This window comes from Myxocyprinus asiaticus, chromosome 19 (genome assembly GCF_019703515.2).
Source record: "Myxocyprinus asiaticus isolate MX2 ecotype Aquarium Trade chromosome 19, UBuf_Myxa_2, whole genome shotgun sequence".
NCBI classification, from domain to species: Eukaryota; Metazoa; Chordata; class Actinopteri; order Cypriniformes; family Catostomidae; genus Myxocyprinus; species Myxocyprinus asiaticus.
In genome coordinates, this window is record NC_059362.1 from 8,218,767 (window position 1) to 8,240,215 (window position 21,449).

At 37.9% G+C, this 21,449-nt stretch overlaps 2 protein-coding genes across 2 annotated transcripts; both read right to left on the bottom strand.

The window, feature by feature from the left end:
- Window positions 1-4,331: 4,331 nt before the first annotated feature.
- Window positions 4,332-7,438, bottom strand: LOC127410462 (zona pellucida sperm-binding protein 3-like). The gene is made up of 8 exons (XM_051645734.1): window positions 6,866-7,438; window positions 6,667-6,785; window positions 6,493-6,596; window positions 6,246-6,423; window positions 6,063-6,180; window positions 4,635-4,717; window positions 4,471-4,562; window positions 4,332-4,384 (listed from the first exon to the last, which is right to left on the bottom strand). The coding sequence occupies exons 1-8, from the start codon at window positions 7,436-7,438 to the stop codon at window positions 4,332-4,334; spliced, it is 1,320 nt and encodes a 439-aa protein (XP_051501694.1).
- Window positions 7,439-12,765: 5,327 nt separating this feature from the next.
- Window positions 12,766-14,401, bottom strand: LOC127410463 (zona pellucida sperm-binding protein 3-like). Its single transcript, XM_051645735.1, has 8 exons — window positions 14,081-14,401; window positions 13,873-13,988; window positions 13,690-13,793; window positions 13,439-13,616; window positions 13,255-13,372; window positions 13,083-13,165; window positions 12,913-13,004; window positions 12,766-12,818 (listed from the first exon to the last, which is right to left on the bottom strand). The coding sequence occupies exons 1-8, from the start codon at window positions 14,369-14,371 to the stop codon at window positions 12,766-12,768; spliced, it is 1,035 nt and encodes a 344-aa protein (XP_051501695.1). The 5' UTR covers window positions 14,372-14,401.
- Window positions 14,402-21,449: the final 7,048 nt, after the last annotated feature.

Sequence of the window (21,449 nt, forward strand, 5' to 3'; positions counted from 1 at the left end):
GGTGTAAATGCAAGTTGTTCTTATAGCACAATTTCCCACGTTATCACAAAACCTGATCCGGATTTGATTTTCTGCCTTATTGAATGCACCTGAGCCCAATTCGTTAGGGATCGCTCTTATCTGGCAAGCGTTCATTATACAATATTTTTTGTAGATGTATCTGTCAAGTCTTCATTTCTGGAGAAATATACAGTACACATGTTATTAATGGAGGTATTTCCATCTTTAATGTACAGTGCAAAACAATGAAGACAAATGTAGTGCAACAAGTTTGGCAGAACAAACAATGAAGCAACTCTAATGAAACAGCATGCAGGAACAGATAGTAATCGTATGGGGGAGAGAGGCCGAAGAAAAGCTACTGCTGCTTCCCTTGCAAATGAAATGCAAGTGAAGTACTAAATAGTTTACAGAGAAAATAAACACAACATCCTCTTTATGAACACCATTACTTAATCAAATACTTAACGCGTACCAATCACAAGGGAGAGGCACAGTTGTGCTCAATAATGGAGAACTGAGCTTAATATTAGCAACAGCATTCTCTCATAGGCGTGCACAATAAGGAATGCGCAGACACTGACAGACATAATGATTAAAAAAAAAAACAAACATATAAAAGCCATGTTATTGGTCACTTATAATTACGATGCACGCAACCTTTTAAACTCTTTAAAAATTGAGATTGATACATTTAAAAATTCACTTGTTACACTGGACCATTTAAAATGAACTAATGAATTAAAAAATGTGCTTAATTTCAAAAGAATCTTAAAGGAAATGGTGACCATTTACAAGTCTTGTACATGCTGATTATAGGCTACTGATTAAATTCTAACCTAAATTCTTGATTTAGGCTATCATTCATTTTACCCAAGATTTTTACTGCATTAGTTATTCTAAAGAACAGCATGGCAACATGGCTTAAAGTTTGTGGGTAAAACCAGAATGTTAGGGTGTACTGACTTACTGAAACATTTGTCATGAGCCTGTTTGTTTATATATTTTAAAATTACAATTTTAAATTTTTACTTAAATTTGGTGAATCTTTGGTTGACTTTAGATAATTGCATGTCTGCAAATATTAAAACAGCAAATTATGTTTTATACATGTGCAGGGGACATTTAAGTTATAATACAGTTGCCCCCCTACAAGCACACCCATCCCCACTCTAGTCCCCCCAGTCAAAATTGTCTAGATCTGCCCCGATTTACTGAAGCAGCTGCATAATTTCATATCCTTTATTTGGCACTTTAGCTTCACTTTCATTTCGAGCATCCTTGGCTGGGCTCGAGGCTTGTCTCAGAGTCCAAAGTCCAAGACTATCAGGTGAGCTACTACAGAAGATAATCACATTATAATTTGTGTGCAAATAGGTGGGTCTGTGACACAAGCATTAAAATTGAAGCATTAGAGTAAAAGTGTTTTGATAATATAGCAGGGTGTGAGTAATAGAGAAATGTGTTTAAAAAGTCATAAACAGCCATAGTACCAGTGATTTGAGTGAAAGAGAACGTACAGTTGTAGCACCTCTAGTGTTCATTTCACCAGGAAACTGCAGCAGAACTTAGAAAGCGGCACATAAAAGTCAGTTTGCAAAATAGTAGTTATAGTACCATTCATTCTATGGGACTAGGTTGTTCATGGTCTACAGTGGAAGAACAATTTACCGCAAAGTCTTCAAAATGGAACCAAAGAACCTGAAACACTCTTAGGTGCCATCTGCCAGCTAAGCTTACAAAGATTTGAAATGTCCTCATGACATGGACGGACAGATGGGAGACTGCATCTTTCCATCTGTAGAAGACAAGCAATCCATTGCTTTCCCAGGCAGCTTATAACATTGGAAAAAAAATAGACCAGGATGCTACCAAGGGATTCCTGCTTGAAAAAGCTACCTCACCCTCAGTAGGAGGAAGGGGATTTCAATATCTGATCCCCAGTTAAAAAGACAGTAAAAACCAATGATGGGAACTTGATTAATGTTATGGCTAACTAATTATAGTTTACACGAAGGTGGAAACAGACCATATTTGTAAAGTGTTAGGATGCTTGAAGTAATTGACCTATCAGTATCTTAGAAAGTGTTAAACTGTGACACCTCTAATTCAATTTGCATAGGACTATAATTGCTTGTGAATGTTTTTGGTTACTTTTTTAAACTTTCCTTTTTGTCTTGTTTCTTTCTCTTCTGTATTTCTGAACTACAAGATCCCATTGCCTTGTGATGCCAATTGGAACTGGAGAGAACAATCAGTAAACTCAATTTATTGCAAACGCGAGTCTGTTTTATTCCTCAATATTCATATTGGGGACCCAACTGTTACCCAACACCACTCACATTAAAATGAAGACTTCAGTCAAATCAGTAATCTTATAAAAGCTGTTGTATTACATGTAGGGGGTCTGCACATGTGGGCTGCCATGTTAGAATCACATGACCAGCCTAATGCTACTCAATCTCAGTAACAGTCCTGTTATTTGACACTTTCACTCAAATCATGGCTGACTGAATACTAAAATGTCTATAATGGCATCCAACACTGAAAACTATTGATTTTAAATGATGCCACATGCAAGCTGCTAGGTGTCATTGTAAGTCCAAGAGTGCACCTTTAATCTGATCTCACCCTGATGTCTCAAAAGGAGCTTACAGTTCACAGTCCACTATCACCTTAATACCAACACACCACCTGATCTTTCTTCATGAACACAAAAACAGCCCCACTAGCCCCTTTTCCACAATTCAGAGAGGAATTTCTGCTTCAGTGCAGGGTTTTAGTATTATTTCATGGTGATATTGAAAGGTGAGGAAGCCAAAGAAAAGTTGGTAGAATTGAAGAAATGGAGCAAGACTTTTTTTTTTTTTATATTTACACATTAGCAAACCAAGAATCATTCAAAACAATTAACACTAAACTTTTTTTCCTCAAGACAAATCAGATACAAGGCTCATGCTTTCAAACAGTTAACAAAACTAAAGTCATTCTCAAATGTGCGTCAGGATGTCTAATGTCTTCATATTGATATCTGCGGTGTTATGCACACAAAGAATGCCATTTACACAACTATAATATTTGATCTCTTAAACCATGGAAGAGGAACAAGACAAAGAAACCATGTGTAGACTGAGAACAGGTAGAGAGTTGCCAGAGTAAGAGGAAAGATGTGCCGAGGAATATCCTTCCACAATATTTTCCTTTTCTGAATCCAGTCATAGTTCTTAAGCAATAGAGGCTTGCAGAGATGCGACAAGTGCATGCCAGGCAGTTTCAAAGCCTAGTTTCAATTTCTGCAAAATTACGATTGTTTCCTTCGCGGTGTGAATGGTTGAGAACACTGTCTTAAATGTTCTAAATTCTCCATAGATTTGAGACGTGTATAAAGTAAAAGGTTAAAACTAGCAGTAAACTTTAGAAGTTGAGAATTAACCAGCCCAAAAAAAAAAAAAAAAAAAAATTCCACCCCCTTCCAAACTGGTTTTGCCAACATGCTCAGACACGTGCAAACAGATTAGGGCCAGTCACACTTAAGAATCCCCCCCCCCAAAATGTAAACACATGCTGGACTTTTACAATGTTTAACATTATTCTGCACCATGCAGAGTTTGTGCTTAAACAATTTTTCCCCCCGCTTGTGTTCCGAGGGGCCATCATGCCTTGTGCATTTACAAGGCAGTAAATGATGTTGCCTACAATGCTTACCTAACACAGCCATATGCAACATGGTGGATACACTGCAGCATCAGAATAAGCTCCAGGTGAAAGACAAATTACTATTGTATAAATTCTCAAAGTAATACTGTATAATGACAATAGTTATATTGTGTTACAATAGAATTCCAAAAGGTTACTGGGTGTAGTTTGCACACCAGTTCACATGTTTTGCAAAAATAGCTTTATAAATTGTGGAAACTGGAACATACATTCTTTAACAAGACTTCAACATTTAGAAATGTACTTAGTGACAACAGCTGAGGAAAAACTTTGTTTTAATAAAGCAATTTCAAAATGGGGCCCCAGGTTGGTCATTTGCTTGAGGCCTAAAATCCTAAACCCGCCCCTGCCTCTATATTACCTATACAGGCACTCAAGTCAAAATGTTTTGGTTCACATGGGTCATCCCATTGTTAAGTTCAAGCAATAAGTCTGGGTCCTGGATAACATCGGAATGAGAAATTTAGATAATGGGCAATTTCTCAGCAGCTTCCATATTAAGATAACCAAATGGAGTCTCCTGCTACAATATTTAAAGCCTATATACCTGGTTAAATGCACATGCAAGTCACTCGTATTCAGATTTTTATTGCCAAGCCTTACAACCCACAACATCAGTTAGAGATCACAATGGGTCCAATGGTTGCTTTCCCTTCGGAGACTATGCCTGAGAGAGAGAGAAAAAAAAAAACCCACTTAGAGGACATTTAAGGCCTTTCAATAATATGGCACAAAAGGTCTAAAATGAATTACCTAAACCAGATAGGTCCCTCCCTTTCCTGCTGTAGCCACATAAGGAGTCACAGCACATGCACACCTGGTTATCGTCATCCGCAGAAGTCCATCTGTTGAGAGGGATGAAAATGGGTAACCGTTCTTAACCTAGTTTTGTAGCCAGTTTAACTTTAAGGACATACCCATTGTTGAAGGAGCAAGCCTTGCTTTCTGGACTGGTGGGGGTTGAAGCCATGACAGCTTTTAAAGCACATGTGATATAGATCTACAAGGACATAAAATCAAATGTGAGGCAAGTTACTAGTCCATGGCCAGGGTTGGGAGGGTTACTTTTCAAATGTATTCCACGCTGTAAAAACAGTTAGATTACTCAAGGTCAGTAACAATTCTAAATACTTAATTACTCCAGCACTGGTAGATTCTCACTTGTTTTGACTAGGAAGAACTCTGCCAACACTGAGACACATTAAAAATATATTCTCCGAAAAACCTAAATCTTATGCAGTGTTGCTTCTAAAACAAGGTATCAAATTGATCTTGTTTTAAAAGGATAATTAAAAAAAAAAAAAAAACCCACAGGAAAGCAATACAAACATCAAGAACACCATTTTTGCCTGAATCTCAAAAGGTCTCACGGAGGACCCCCCCGTAAAATGGCTATAAATAGCATTAGCTTAGTGTAAAATATCAGCTTTACGCAAGGTTGCCCCCCCCTCCCGAGTTCTTCTGCTCCAAACATACTTCTCTGCCTGCTTGTATGAATACAAGGCATCATAAGAGTTTCACCGCTGTTCAAATGCACTTTGGATCACATAATTTGTATAAAATGAATTGTTTTCCCCATCCAAGAAAAAAAAAAAGACAAAAAAAAAAAAAAATGCAAAGTAGTCTTCAGTAATCAAAACACTAATGTAACCAGTCTAATTACCAATGAGTTGAATTGTAACTGTAGTGGAACAGTTACTTACACTTTGTATTTTAAATATGTAATCCTGTTACATATACTCCTTTACTCCCAAACCCCGACCAGGGCTATTTCAACATTCAAAAATCTCAGGGCCATGAAGCTGGATACCTATAGCCCCAAAAGGCACAGCTCCTAATTTTAGTAAATTCAGTAGGGATTTTTTTTTTATTAATATGCACACATTATATAGCCAATAAGTGCAACAGGTCTCATTTGGTTTTCAATGTCACAAACAGCCACTTTCCACCGCATTCATTGGAATCTTATTTTGTCAAAGACAGTCAACTAATAAACTAATGTAGCAAGCGACTCTCAAATGAGAGCAGGCATGTTTGACTGGCAGACCACACAAGCAAAAACTGTTTCAATAAACATGCAGACTGACCAGCACTCTCCTGTACACGAATGAAATACTCACTTCTGTAGGTTCATCCTTTTGCAGCTTATTTCCCTGTGCAACTGTACAGCAACTTAAACAGTTGACGTTAGTTCTCATGCTAAGATGGACAACTCAATTCATATTAACGTGACCAGCTATTGATAAATAGCTGATGCAGGCTGCAAAGTGCATGTGGCCCATATTTTGAGACTAGAGGAAGAATGTCATTCTGTTCACTTGCAGAATTACAGCACCATTACATACCGTGCCACTAGTAGCTTGCTGGAATCTGAAAGCCTCCAACTGAAACTGCAGCTTCTCACCCTGAACCCGGTGAATGAAACTAGAAGGAGAGCCTGTAAGCTTTGCATCAATCAGGCAACTGAAGAAAGAGGAACCTAGTTAGGCAATGTCTGCACATGGGAGTTGGAGAAAATCCTTACTCACCCATGGTTCTCAATAAAGGAATAGCTTGGAACAGAGTTCACATCAGCAACTGCAGTAGCCACACAGCCATCCACAAATACACGCAAAGGAACATGGTTGTACTGCTTCACAGAGGCTTCAAAGTTCATGAACTCTCCCAGGAAATACAGATTGGACGGCCGCTCAAACATCCAGCCATCTGCAATAAAAAGTCACATTGGTGACACCATTTCAGATCCAGTTCTAAAGATCTGAAGACACTCATTACCAGTCATCAGCTTCAGGGTGAAAACTAGAAAATCCTCTGAAACTCTTGTAGCAGCAAAAGGAACCCAATTTGGCATCAAGACATTGCTGCTCACATTTTGAAACCTAAGGAGGTGCAAGACAGGGATTGAGTAACAGCTTTAAGCAAAAGTGCTTGAACAAAACAAAACACTACCTTGAATAGTGACATTCAATTCCAACAGCAGCTGCATCAGCCCTTATAATGGGAGTTCCAGTTATAGCCTCAGGGGTGTAGAGGAGGGTAAAGGTGTACACAAGCTCATTGTCTGTCATCTGAAAGTAATAGTCAAGAATGTGTCAGTGCAAAGACTCTACCCTCAATTAATGTAGTGGACCTATACGCAGCCACTCACCATTAGAGAGCTGCCACATGCCTGTAGTTCATTCTCAAAGACGAACACTTGAGCATCTGGATCTTCCCCTACAGCTCCACAGCCTCCTAATCTGAGAAATGAAGGATTAACCAGCTGGCCAGTCCCAAATAAGTCCTTCTTAACCTCCACATGCACGAAGCTCTCCCCACATTGTGCTGCAACACTCTGGGCAGGGGCAGGTATCTGCAACTGAAATGGTACATTCGGCTGTTGGAATTCTTCTTGCATTACAGGATAGCGCCAGGTTAACGGCACCACTGGACCTTGCATTAGCTGTTTCGATTGAATATTCCCAGGCTCTTGAAGAACCTTCCTTGGATCTACCCCAGCAGGACGCAATGCAGGTTTTGGTGGCTTAAAATAAGCTGATGCTTGTGGATCTTTAACAACTTTAGCTGCTAAAACTGGTGGCTGTTGCTGCTGGAATCGTAGTGGATCATGGCCTTGTTGAAATCTTAGTGGATCTTGTTTAAACCCTGACCACTGCTCTGCACACAAACCAACTGCAATAAGCAGCAGAAAGCCAACACCACCAAAATCCATCAGCCCCATTTCTATGAAACTTTGAAATTCTCAGCATGTTTGATGTGCTTCTGCTGTGCCTTTTTCAAGGGCAGAAAATTAAAGTGGCTCCACCCTCTTTTGACAAGCTTAATGATTCATCAGACATGTTCATTTAAAGGGCCAGCACACCCAAAAGGTAACATTTTATTATAATTTATTCATTCTTATATCATTTGAAATCCATAAAACTTTTCTATTTCTATGGAAAACAAAATAAGTTATTTGGCAGAATGTCCACCATGCTCGCTTCCATAAAATGGAACAGAATTTAAACTGGGTCTGTAACGCTCCAAAAAGGACAATTAAGAACTATAAGAATAGTTTATACAACTCATGCACTATATTCCAGGTCTTCTAAAACAATGCAATAGCTTTGTGTAAGGAACAGATACAATTTTTATTATTATTCATTCTTCATTGAAAATGCTGACTTCCCGTAGGTCTAAAATGTAACATACACTTATGTACATCCAAACCTAATATGATAACAATACACATAAGATCAAATAAAGCTTGTGTGCAGTTTTTCTCCTTTTTTATGGCACTGAGTGTCCTGTACCTCCAGCTGTAAATGATGTTCATGCCTGGATCATTAACACAATAGATTTGAATGGGCAGAAGTCAGGACATGCGATTAATAATTATTTAAATTTGAGCATTCTCTGCTTGGATTTTAGACAAAGGTTCATGGTTTTAGGAGACTTGAATATAGTACATGAGTTGTACAAACTGCTTTTATGGTCTTAGCTTGACAGATTCCTATCCTATTCAGTTTCATTCTATTACTGAGAGAAGCATAAACATTCTGCTATGTAACTGGTTTTCCAGAGCAAACACTTTTCCTTTTTTTTTTTTTTTTTTTTTAAAAACTTGACAATTTGGGCAAGCAGTTTCTTTAAATCACTTTCCTTGCCACAATAGGGCCAACATAAACCACCGCTCTGATGAAAACAGGCCAAGCTTTAAATAGTTGACTTACAGTTTTAAGATATTTTAATGGCAAAACACAACCAAAACTTGTTTGCTATTTGTCTTTCACACAGTACAAATATCGCATGACTCACAGTTAATTGTGAATCCATTTATAAGTTATTAAAATGTGCCGGGTTACCACAATGCATAAAAGGGCATCAGTTGTGCTTCTGTTCTTAATGGCAAAACACCCCATAAAATTGCAAGTATGGTTCAAGTCAACCTACAGTTTACAGGTTTTAGGTGTGTTCGACTTTAACTGCATCTTGATTTACTGATCTGCAAGATTTTCCGGTTGCTGTCTAGGGAGGGGTTGAAAAGAGACCTTCAATCCAGATACTTTAACCTTCCCATAGTCTGCTGAACCTACATCAGTCACAGAAGATCACGCAATTTTTCAAGTAGAAGTGGAATTCAGACGCTTGAATTTTACATAAAATTGTTCATTTGGAAGGGTTATGTGCTGCTTAACACAGTGCCTGCAGTGTCTACAAGAAGTCCAATAAAAGCCAACATTATTTTAATAAAAGGATTCAGTATTTAATCACTTTTTTAATGTTTGATTAAATGTACTGTGAAAACGAGATACTGTTATAAAAACATGATTTGTGAAAGTTTAGTGGAACAGAAGGTGTCAGAATAAACACCTTGGTAATAGCATACTATTATTTCTGCCATATATTGATACAGCAGTAGTAATGTATGTGAAGTGCAATTGAGAACACAGCCCATGAAGCACGTGTCACCATTGTCACGTCAGTCTGGCCAATCGTGAATAAGCAGTGTAGTCATTCAGAGCTCGTGGAGCTTCATTGAAGAAACCGCAGCAGCTGAGCTAGGCGGCTGTTCAAGTCGCTCTCAAGTCAGACAAAATTTCTAAACAACACGCACTACTTCAGTATGGCATCAATCAGTTTACACATCTCTGCATGAAGTGCAACATACCTATTCACCCCAGGAGTCTTCATGCCCAGATTCAGGTGTATATATGTGGACATTGGTTAAAAACATTTTAATCAGCATTTAAGTGAAGCTGAACAAGAGCCTGCAAGCATTACTTCCAAAACGACCAGCTTTTGTTTTTGCACCCAACAGCCCTCTGAGGCTTTTGGCCTCCCTAGACAGTGCTCAGACATGATACAAGTTGTGAGCCCTTTTCAAAACTGCATTTCAAGTACACTGCAAAGAAACTGGTCAAATAATTTCAGGGGACAATTTCTACCACTAAGAGGGTGAGAAATTATAGGGAAAATCAATAGCAACTTCTTGCAATCCCCAACATGTCAGTCAGAGATCACAATGGGGCCAATGGTTACTTTCCCTTGTGAAACCAGACCTGAAAAAGATAAAATAAACAGTGGTGACCCTGGAGGGCTGCATACAGATAAATAATAATAATAATTACCCGAATCAGATAGTGCTCTCGCTTTCCTGCTGTAGCCACATACTTTGTCACAGCACAGGCACACCTGGTCATTGTCATCAGCAGAAGTCCATCTGTAGAAAGGGGAGAAAAGTTGCCAACCACTTGCATTCAGAATGGGCAAGTAAACTGGCAGGACATACCCACAGGCAAAGGAGCAAGCCTTGCTCTCTGGACTTATCGGGCTTGAACCCATGACTGCTTTTTTAATTACTCCTCAAAAGTACTAAAATAATCATTACTAAAACCGGAAACTTTAAGAGGAATCAGAATCGGTACCAGAATTGTTAAATTCCTTATGATTCCTATCCACCATGCTCGCTTCCATATTATGAAACTGAATTGAAACTGGGTCTGTTATGCTCCAAAATGGACAACTAAGTACCATAATAATAGTTTGTAGAACTCATGCACTACAGTACATTCCAAATCTTCTAAAATTATGCAATAGTTTGTGCGAGGAACAGATTGAAATACAAGTCATTATTCATTGAAAATGCTGCATTCTCCATAGCTCTAAGGCTGTTTACAGGGTTACAAAAAATCAGATTTTTTACTCCCATCTGACACAGATCAGATATCGTTGCACATGTGTAAACAGAAAAATCTGCAGGAGATCGAATTTTTTGGCATCCGATCTGAGCCACTTCCAATTATGAATTTAAATCAGATACATATCCAACATCTGGACATCTGACCTACATCTAAATACGTATATCCAATTGGCTTTTCTAATGGCATGTCCTTCTGAGGTAGATGTGCCTGCAGACACCCACACAAAACTATTTTGTTGAGGCGGAACTTTTGTACCCACTCCCTGTCACCAAACGTGTGGACTTGGTCCCACCACTCCTGATTTTTAGCCATATACAGACGGGATTAGATTTATATGGGGATGTAGGGTTATGTAATAAATACCAGAGCTTCTCACTTATTTTAATCCCGTGTGAATCGGCCATGGCAGTAATTTTCCCAGACCTTTTCCAGACTGCGCGATCCCACGCCGGTAAAAATTACTGCGTGTTTACCTGCTATAAAACAGCCTGTAAAAATAACCACTGGTAATATTAATCCAGTGCGAACTAACAATAAAAAGCCTGTAAATCTGTACTCTCCAGTACTTGAGCCCTTTAAATATATTTACTCATGTAAAAGAGCAGTTTTTGATTATGATTTGAGTGTGGGAAATTGTGTTGAGCACCGCATTTAGGAACATAAAATTACATAATGTGAAGAGACTGTCCATATTTTAATTTGTGTATAAGATTACAGGCTTGTTAAATGACACCAGTTCTGTTGTATTTAGACATACTGTACATTGTAACAGTTTCTTATAAAATCACAGATACAGTATATGCTAGTTTAATATTTCCTGCAAAATTAATCAGTATAAATTTTCTAATAGTTCTGTTCCATGTGACAGCAGTGTAAATGCTGTTGACACACCCAACTCTGTTTTTACGGTCATCGCTTACCCTGTGTGAATCAATCGTAAATATTACAGATGTCCACGGTAATGCTTCATGGACATACAGTATGTCAGGAATACAAATCCTGTCCAAATAGGGCTTTAGCCACACTTTTCATATGACCGATGTTGAAATAAAGTCATGCTTACCATGGCAGCAGTAAGAACTCGCTTTTCTTTTTGCCAAATTATTTGCAATCGCATGCAATTTCGCTTTTGAAAATATGAAATAGCACAAGGCCATGCAAAACCCAAGGGTGAACAGTGGCACTCATAAGTGAAAGCGATCAGCACCGGAATCATGAGTTTGGAAGGGAGATTAATGTAAACAGATACGGGTCATGCCTACTGTGAAAATGTGAAATATACAGTGAAATAATTCTGGTCAAAAGATCGGATCTGTGCCCTGCAGTGTAAACGTAGTATAAATGTAAATGCAGCCTAAAAAAAAAAAAAAAAACCTTTTGCAAATCCAAACCGAACATGACAGTACACTTAGGATCAAATAAAGTGGTTTTATGGTGGCAAGTGTCCGGTTCCTTCAGTTGCATGTTAAAGTTCTTGCCTGGATCATGGAAACAAGATTTGTAGAAGCAGAAGTCAGGACTATCAAGGAATTATGAATTTTAGTATGATCTGCTAGAATTTGACAAGGGGTTGTCGCTTAAGACAAGTCATACGGACCACTTAAAATGGAACTTGAGTTTGTTCCTTTTCTGTCTTTTATGACAGAAACTTAATATTCTGCCAAGTAACTAGTTTTCTACAGGGAACACTTTAAACTTGGTTAAATGAAAATTTTGGCAAACGGTCTCTTTAAACCCCTTTCCTCAAAAGGGGTCAATACAAACCGCGGCTCTGAAAACAAGTCAAACTTGAATGGTCCACTCAAGTTAAGGATGTTTTAGTGGCCGAGCACCACCACACAGTGCAAATATAATTTAGGACACACAGTAAATGGTGAATCTAGCAGAGTTCCAAAAATGGGCCAGTTAAAGTAATTTTGGCTAGACTCCAGCATACATGCAAACATGTTGCAATTACCACAACGCATAAACATCTAGTGCTTCTGTTCTAATAGAAGCATGGTTTGAGCCAAACTGTAATCTACAGGTTTGGCCACACCTTGAGTCATGTATATACACTGAAAACTATTTAAATCGGTGTTAGTGATTCTTATAGGCTCTTGACTTCACTGTTGAAAATAAACAGTTACAGCAGAGCACCCAACAGCCCTTGATGCTTCTGGCTTCCCTGAACAGCTCTCAGACATGATACAAGTTATGAACCTGCATTTTAAGTACACTGCAAAGAGACTGCTGCAATCACTCCAGTGGACAATTTAAACCAATAAGGAGGGTGAGAAAAAACACACACACACACACACACACACACACACACACACACACACACAATTGACTTTAGGATTTATTAGCAACTTTAAGCCACATGTCAGTCAGAGATTACAATAGGGCCAACGGTTGCTTTCCCTTCTGAAACCAGGCCTGCAAAAAAAAAAAAAAAAAAAAAAAGTGCAAAGTTACTAAAGGTGCAAGGGGTGGTGACCCTGAAGAACTGCATAAAGAAAATAAAAATGACCTAAATCGGATAGCGCTCTCCATTTCCTGCTGTAGCCACATGTTGAGTCACAGCACACACACACCTGGTCATGGTCATCAGCAGAAGTCCATCTGTAGAGGGGTGGGAGAGAGAGAGAAAGTTGACAACCACTTGCATTCAGAATGGGCAAGAAATTTGGCAGGACATACCCATTGGCGAAGGAGCAAGCCTTGCTCTCTGGACTTATGGGGCTGGAAGCCATGACTGCTTTTAGAGCACATGTGATGAAGACCTACAAAAGGGGATGGGATCAGACAAAGGGGTAGGAGACATGATCAATGCAACATATGTTCACCTACAGACTAAAGGCCATTTACATACAGAGTCATTATTGGCTTGCTGGAATCTGAAAGCCTCCAGAAGAAACTGCAGCTTCTCACCCTGAACCCGGTGAATGAAACTGGAAGGAGAGCCTGTAAGCTTTGCATCAACCAGGAACCTGAAGTAAAGGAACTCAAGTTAGGCCAAGTCAACACATGGGTGGATGACGAGAGTTCATAATAACCCATGGTTCTCAATAAAGGGATATCTTGGAATGGAGTTTATGTCAGGGACCGCAGTAGCCACACAGCCAGCCACAAAGACACGCAAAGGAGCATGGTTGTACTGCTTCACAGAGGCTTCAATGTTAATAAACTGCCCCAAGAAATATTGATTGGATGGCCGCTCAAACATCCAGTCACCTGCAATGAAAAGCCACATTGGTGACACCATTTCAGATCCAGATCTAAAAAGATTCAAAAACAACTTCATTACCAGTCATTAGCTTCAGGGAGAAGACAAGAACATCCTCTGTAACCTTTGTAGTAGCAAAAGGAACCCAGGATGGCATCAAGACATTGCTGCTTACATTTTGCAACCTAAGAGTAAAGAAATAAATAAATTATTAAGCCAAGTAATCTGGTTTGAAGCTGCTTCAACACTGAAAACTTGATTTACCTTGAATAATGGCACTCAATTCCAACAGCAGCAGCAGCTCTTATGACAGGAGTTCCAACTAAAGCCTTAGGGGTGTAGATGAGGGTAAAGGTGTACACAAGCTCATTGTCTGTCATCTGATAGCAATATAAGTCAAGAAAGTGTTACTTCAGACTGTACCGTAGCTTCACTGTTAATGACCACATTTGACCCTTAAGGAGCCATTTACCATCAGAGAGCTGCCACATGCCTGGAGCTCATTTTCAAAGATGAACACTTGAGTATCTGGATCTTCACCTACAGCACCGCAGCCTCCTAAACTGAGGAATGAAGGATTTACCAGCTGGCCAGTCCCAAAGAAGTCCATCTTAACCTCCACATGCACAAATCTCTCCCCACATTGTGCTGCAATACTCTGGGCAGGGGCAGGTATCCGCAGCTCAAATGGCACATCTGGCTTTTGGGGTTCTTCTGGTATCACAGGATAGTGCCAAGTCAAAGGCACCACAGGACCTTGCATTAGCTGCTTGGACTGAGTATTCCCAGGCTCTTGAAGAACCTTCCTAGGATCTAACCCAGCAGGACTCAATGCAGGTCTTGAAGGCCTACAATTAGCTGATGCTTGTTGATATTGAACAGCTTGCTGGGGGGCTAAAACTGGTGGTTGTTGCTGCTGGAATTTTAGTGGATCCTGGCCTTGTTGAAATCCTGACCACTGCTCCACAGACAAGCCAACTGCAATAAGCAGCAGAAAGCCAATACAACTTAAATCCACCAGCCCCATTGCTGTGAAACCCTGAGTTTCTCAGAAAACCTGATGTGGCTCTGCTGTGCCTTTTTCAAGGCCACCCACTTTTGACAAGCTTAATGATTCACCAGATATGTTTAGTTAAAGGGCCAGTACACCCAAAATGTAAAGGTTTGTCCTTAGGCTCGTTTGAGATGCCAGATGCCACGCCTTGAATGTAGATGAAAGTAGGTGGCTGCAGTCAGGGGAAGAGTGAAATAAGTGCTGTCAAATTGGACAGTTCTCAATTTTTGTAGTGGATCAGCCACTCACAAGATCCAAGGCAGATATTGTGTAATTCACATTCATATGCTTTGTTGCTGATAAAGTGGATGTAATTTAAATTCTGCTGCCCTTAAAATGAAAATGAATATGATGAACAAGTCACCCAATGTAGCCTACCTGTTATTTAATTCCCCCCAAAAGCCGGGTCAAGTCAAGTCATTTTTATTTGTATAGAGCTTTTCACAACACACATTTCAAAGAAGTTTTACTGAAAATTATGCTTTAACAGAAAAAGCTGTGATATAGTAATGTCTTCAAGTCATAATAGTGTGGTTTCATAAAAAACATAATTTTTAAATAAAATTGCGCATTAAAATAAATAATAAAAAAATAAGTGAATTATATTTATATTTAGACCTTGGACCTTGGACTTAGGATGGATCCCACCGAACCTCACCGAAATAACCTGCAGGTTGAACTGCGATGCACCTCATCATTTATCTCTGCCTGCATCACCTTTGTCTATTGATGGACTACACTCTTGAAATGGAATACATAGTCTATCATTTAATTGCCAAAAAAAGCCTTCATCAGCCAACTAACAAAGGACAATGCATCTATGTAAACATCTGCAGTTAATCCAGGATGGACTTCAAAGACATCATTAATCTTAAAGTTCATAAAAAAAAAACTTTTATTTTTATTTTTAAAACACTGGACCTTAACGCTTACTTAATTTACAAATTTAAAACCAAGCATTATATTCATGTTGTTTATCCAGAGGGGAAATGGCCCCCACAGTGAGCCTGGTTTCTCCCAAGGTTATTTTTCTCCATTAACCAACATTTTACGGAGTATTGAGTTCCTTGCCACAGTCGCCTTCAGCTTGCTCACAGGGGTTCTAATTACAATTATTATTAAATTTATTTGTTTCTATACATATTTTACAATCATATTTAATCAAACTACACAATGATCACTGTAAGACATTACAGATATTACAGTTTATTTTTTTGTTTTGTTTTTGTTAATACATGATTTCCTGTAAAGCTGCTTTGAATTGATGTGTGTTGTGAAAAGCGCTATACAAATAAAAATGACTTGACTTGACCCTGGGTCTTTTTCATCCATTGTTAGTTTAACCCTTAAATGCATGGAAATTTTACCAAACACCCGGCATATATATCTATCAAAAATTGATCTACCAAATGCCCAGATAGTGTAAAATGTAACATTTTCAATAGAATTAGAAAAAAGAAAAAAAAAAAAAAGAAAAAAAAATAACAAATTAAATATATTTTAATATATTTTGATGTTTTATTTTTCATATATCAAAGAGAAAATGCAACAAATAAGAACAAATCTATAACAGGATTAATTACTTTCACACTATAATTTCATGAGATGCAACTATCTGTCAAACAGATGTTGAGCTACACAACACATAATCTACACAAGTATTTTCTCATTCATTTAGTCTACACAGTTTACATAATTTCAATAGTACACCCAATCAATCAATAGTCATATCATACTGTTCATCTGTTGTACTTGCTATAGCTTACTTCAGTGTTGTTTCTTCATCAAATGGCAATCTCAAATGTAAATAAGTCAATCACTGAAACAACAGCGCCTGAGTTAGAAATAGCATGTATATTATGTATGTGTAAACACATCTGGGATACAGATAATTCACCATTGTTGCACAGAAAATAGTATATAGAAAATAGTATAACATGATATAGCATTTATTTGAATTAATATAATACTAATTTCACTTGTAATAAGCAAATAAATAGAGATCCTGTTAGAGTGTACATATACAGATATTAAATAATCATAAAAAAAATAAAATAAAAAACAACACTTTTACATACCTAAGGTCTCTAATGAGCCCATACATTTTTGGTACTTAACCATTATAAAAAAAAAAAAAAAGTTTTATTTTTATGCAATTTTGGCTTTTTTTCTTTTTTCTTTTTTGTCTTACACTATTTATAAGAGATAGATTGAGGAATACTAAAGAGGTTTGGGCACAACTCCAAAAAAATGGATGAGGTTCAGGGGGTGAAATGAGGTCCCAGGCCTCTAAAGTCCTGAGGTATACGTTAAGGGTTAATAAAGACATATTTGAGATATCTGATACAATCACATATCCCATACAGAGATCGCACTGTCAGAGTGTTGAGAATATTCACACATAATCTATAAACATAAAAACATTATCAGGGTTTAAAATATATATAATATATATATATATATATATATATATATATATATATATATATATATATATATATATATATATTATAAGAGAACAAAACATCACTGTTGTTTAAGCCAATGAGCATTAAGAAGTGATTTTAATATCATAATTTTAATTTTATTTCTAATAGCCATCGTAGCAAAGTACATTCAAAATATTAGAAATAAAATATTAGAATCGTGAACACCTTCACCTCATAAACTACAGCCCTGTTGTTCAGTAAAGCTTATTATTTTAAAATGACACTGAATTATTATTATTTTGAGGATTTTTTTTTTTTTATATACAATATTGATATATTTCTGTTGTATTTACTTCACCTTCACCTGGAGCTTTTATTTTGAAGAATGTTGATAGTGCACAGCTGTATTTGACTGGTGAAACAGTGTCACCTCCTACATTTCTGTGTTGTCTAATGTAAAGCTAATAACTTACACTTTGTGGTTTGTTTGATGCAAATTAATAATTTGTTTGATACCATGCATTAATCTACCATATAGCAATGTTGTAATTACACAAGACCGGACTCAGTCTTGGACTTGGTCTCGAGATCATATTTTTATGGTTTTGTTCTTGTCATGGACACGACCCTCCAATTTGACGAGTGTGGAATTAGATTTTTTCTCGTAGCGGGGTCTATAGCTGTTGAATTGGCCAAGAACTGTCCATTTAGATAGGAAAAAAAACAAACATCTAACTGACATGGAAAGCGACTAATCACAGTCAATTTTTTTATTACAGGGTGTTTAGGGGCGGGGTTATCTGAGATGTATCATACCATAATAGAGTAAATAAAAGTCTGATTCCGGAAGTAAAAATCCCATTCATTTTTTTCCATAGACAAATTGATGTTCAATAATAACTTACAAACCTTTAAAGACAGACCTTGAGCTCAGAGGTTGTTCGGATGGTATATCATCGATGGTTTGTGCTTCCGTTGAAGCCATCCGTCTACATTATTTCAACTTCATTGTTTAAAAATTGTGTTTGATAGCATAATTCATTGTAAACAACTACATTACCCATGGTCCAGCAGAGAAAGCTTCACCAATCAGAGAACTGCAACCAACCAAGCCTGCGAAACCTGCCTTGGAGTGACTGTGCACTCCCATGATGCACTGTGAATGATGTAATCGAGTTAGTGTCTCTACCCACTAAACTACTTATCTATTTGTTCATATCAGAATATTTTGCAATAAATGTCAAATATATTGTTTCAATACTTATAATCAACAACCTAAAATTAATAATTTTATATATTTACATAGTTTGTATTCAATGACATAATTTACAGTGCTTCATGGGATTGTAGTTCATGCCCTCATGAAAGACTGCAGTACACAGTGTTGTACCTTTGTCTTTTTATCAGATTTTCAAATATTTTTTTGCTTCAAATCACATTTTGTAATGTTGTGATTCAACCAACCCGATCTCATGAAAATTCGTACATAATTTACGAGCTGGCTATTTCAAATGGCCTTGAACGATGTTGTTCATAAACTCTTACGACTTCATCATGTGCAAATTCCCGGATGTGTAATGCGGAGTGAGCGCGAGTTCCGTGCACAAGGCGTTAAGAACATACTTATTAATATTATGCCCTTACCCAAACCCCTTATCTAAACGTAACCAATCAGTAGGGTGTAAACATTATAGGAAGCTGTTGTGTGTGACCGAAGAAAGTAATTGTCGCGTATTAGATGGAAACGAGGTCCAGTGATGTCATTGACTGTAGTGAAAGTAGTAGGAATTCAAACAAGTGCAGTCACACGATATCTTACGAATTAGTCAAATTTAGAAAAGTCGTACGAATCCTGATGATTTCGCCGTGAGATTGTGTTGGATTTACCTCAGATTCACTGTTTAAAAGACTGATGGGGGGGGGGGGGGATTATTTATATAATGGCGCGTGAGTCTCCGCAAGCGATTGCATGGGAGAAGAGCATAAAATATGTAGAGAGTCTAAGTATAGCACAGAAACCTAATTATAGAGAATTTCACAGACATAACGAAGTAAACAAAGCAGAAAATGCAGCTCTGCTCATGGATATCTGCTTCACTTTCTGCTACATGCCTCAAACAAAACTCTTCAAAAGATTTGATGTCACTAAACTGGCAAAAGTGCTCATTCTATCAATGCAGTACCTTGTGTGAACACAACTCGGCTTCCACGCTAACTGATAACACTTCCTGTTTCAATGAACATTCGTTTGACTGTTCGAGGAAACTAAGCACCTTTTTTTTTTTTTTGTGCTGGTTCAGCCAAGCGGCTGGAGTTTGTTTTATTGATTATCTTTTGTTGTGTAATTCTGTCTCACAATATTTGTATAGAAACACCGGACTTGAGCTATCCGATGGCAAAGTTGTCACGGGGACTCTCGTAGGTGTACATGGACTTTTTGAGTTTAGAGGGATGGCCGCCAGTTGGTGCTGTTGTGCGCAGGGTTAATGCGCATGTTTTTCTTTTTTCTGTTTGTTTGGTTCTGGGGAAAGTTTGAGGTTTGATTGTTGCAATAATGTTGGAATGTGGTCTTTATAATTCTGTTTTTGACACACAATCTATTTTTTCTCATATGTCAAAATGTCAAATGTTAATAAGAGTATTGTCACTCTCCACATGGAATGTGCCACCCCATAAAAGGTTATTTCTTTTCTTAAATGTAAGAAATATGATATAGTGTTTCTTCAAGAAACGCATCTTTCCTCGCTGGAAGCTGAAAAATTTGGGAAGATAAGGGGTGGACATGTTTTCTTTAGTGCTGGCTCAAGTAAGAGCAGGGGAGTCATTACACTGATAAGTAAGCATCTACAGTTCAAATGTCTCAAACAGATTAAAGATAAATTAGGAAGAGTCATTATTGTTTTAGCAGAAATTCAGGGGCGAAGTCTTATTATAGCTAATATTTACACACCTAACTTTGATGATCGGGGCTTTTTTATAGATCTTGAAGGGATGTTGCAAGCCGCTGGCACCCCTCATGATAAAATATTGGGAGACTTTGATGGACTCAGTCCATGATCACAGTGAAGCAAAAGTGTGCAAGCCCCCTAAAGCAACATTGACGCTTCACAGGATGTGTAAAAATCTTGGTCTTACAGATATTTGGAGACTTTTGAACCCATCTGGTAGGGACTATACATGTTTTCATCAGTCCATGAGATTTATTCTACAATAGATTTTATATATATAAGTCCCTCATTTCATCTGTTGTTGAGTGCTCAATTAAACATTTTATCTCAGATCACGCTCTGGTGTGTTTAGAGGTGTTGCCACATATGGAGAAAAGGAAATCATATTGTTGTCGCTTTAATGTATCCCTTTTGCAAAATCCTGAATTTCAACAAATGTTAAAGGCTGAAATCAATGTTTATATGGAGACCAACTGGTCCTCAGTATCCTCTGTGGGCATGGCTTGGCAGGAACTTAAGGCAGATCTTAGGGGCCGGATCATACAGTATGCCTTGTTCACCAAAAAATCCAAAGCAATAGAACTCGTAGATTTGGAAGGGAATATTAAAAGTGCCGAGGCTGGGCTGAAGTGCCGAATGTCATCTGATGGCCTCAGAGAATTGCCCCGATTGAAATACAGATATTTTCATCGCGGAAGGTGGAGTTTTGGCTAATCAGGGCAAGACCGTCATACTTTGAGTCAGGGGACAAGGCAGGAAAACGTATGGCTAGATATATAAAACAGAGAGTCTTTTTTCTACCATTCCCTCAGGGAAATCTTCTGGTGGTGAAATATTTACCTCGGCCATCGATATTAATAATACTTTTAAAGAATTCTATCTTGATCTCTGTAGTTTCACGTCTTTGTCTACTGATGAGGATATTAGAAACTTTGTGGAACCATTAGAACTTCCTAAACTGACGGCTGAGCAAAAAAATTATCTTGATTCTGAGATAAACTTGGAGGAGCTTGGTGAGGTAATTTGGCTCTGGGGCCAGATGGCTTTGCCGCTGAGGTTTTTAGATCTTATGCTACAGAATTGCCTCCACATTTGCTAGAAGTTTATACGGAATCATTAAAGAATGGAAAGCTTCCGCCAACCATAACGTAATACCGGATCAGTCTGATTCTTAAAAAGGATAAAGATCCAAGTGAGTGTAAGAGTTACTGTCCAATTTCCCTGATCCAGCTAGACATTAAAATGTTGTCAGCATTTTTGCCTAACCGATTAACCCTCCTGTTATCCTCAAATTTACTAACATCTTTTATCCTTGGGGGTCAATTTGACCCCAGCAATTTAAACCTGCAGAATATGATTTCTACCCAAGTTTGTGTGTCAGATACTTTGTTTCTTTGTTGACTAACTACA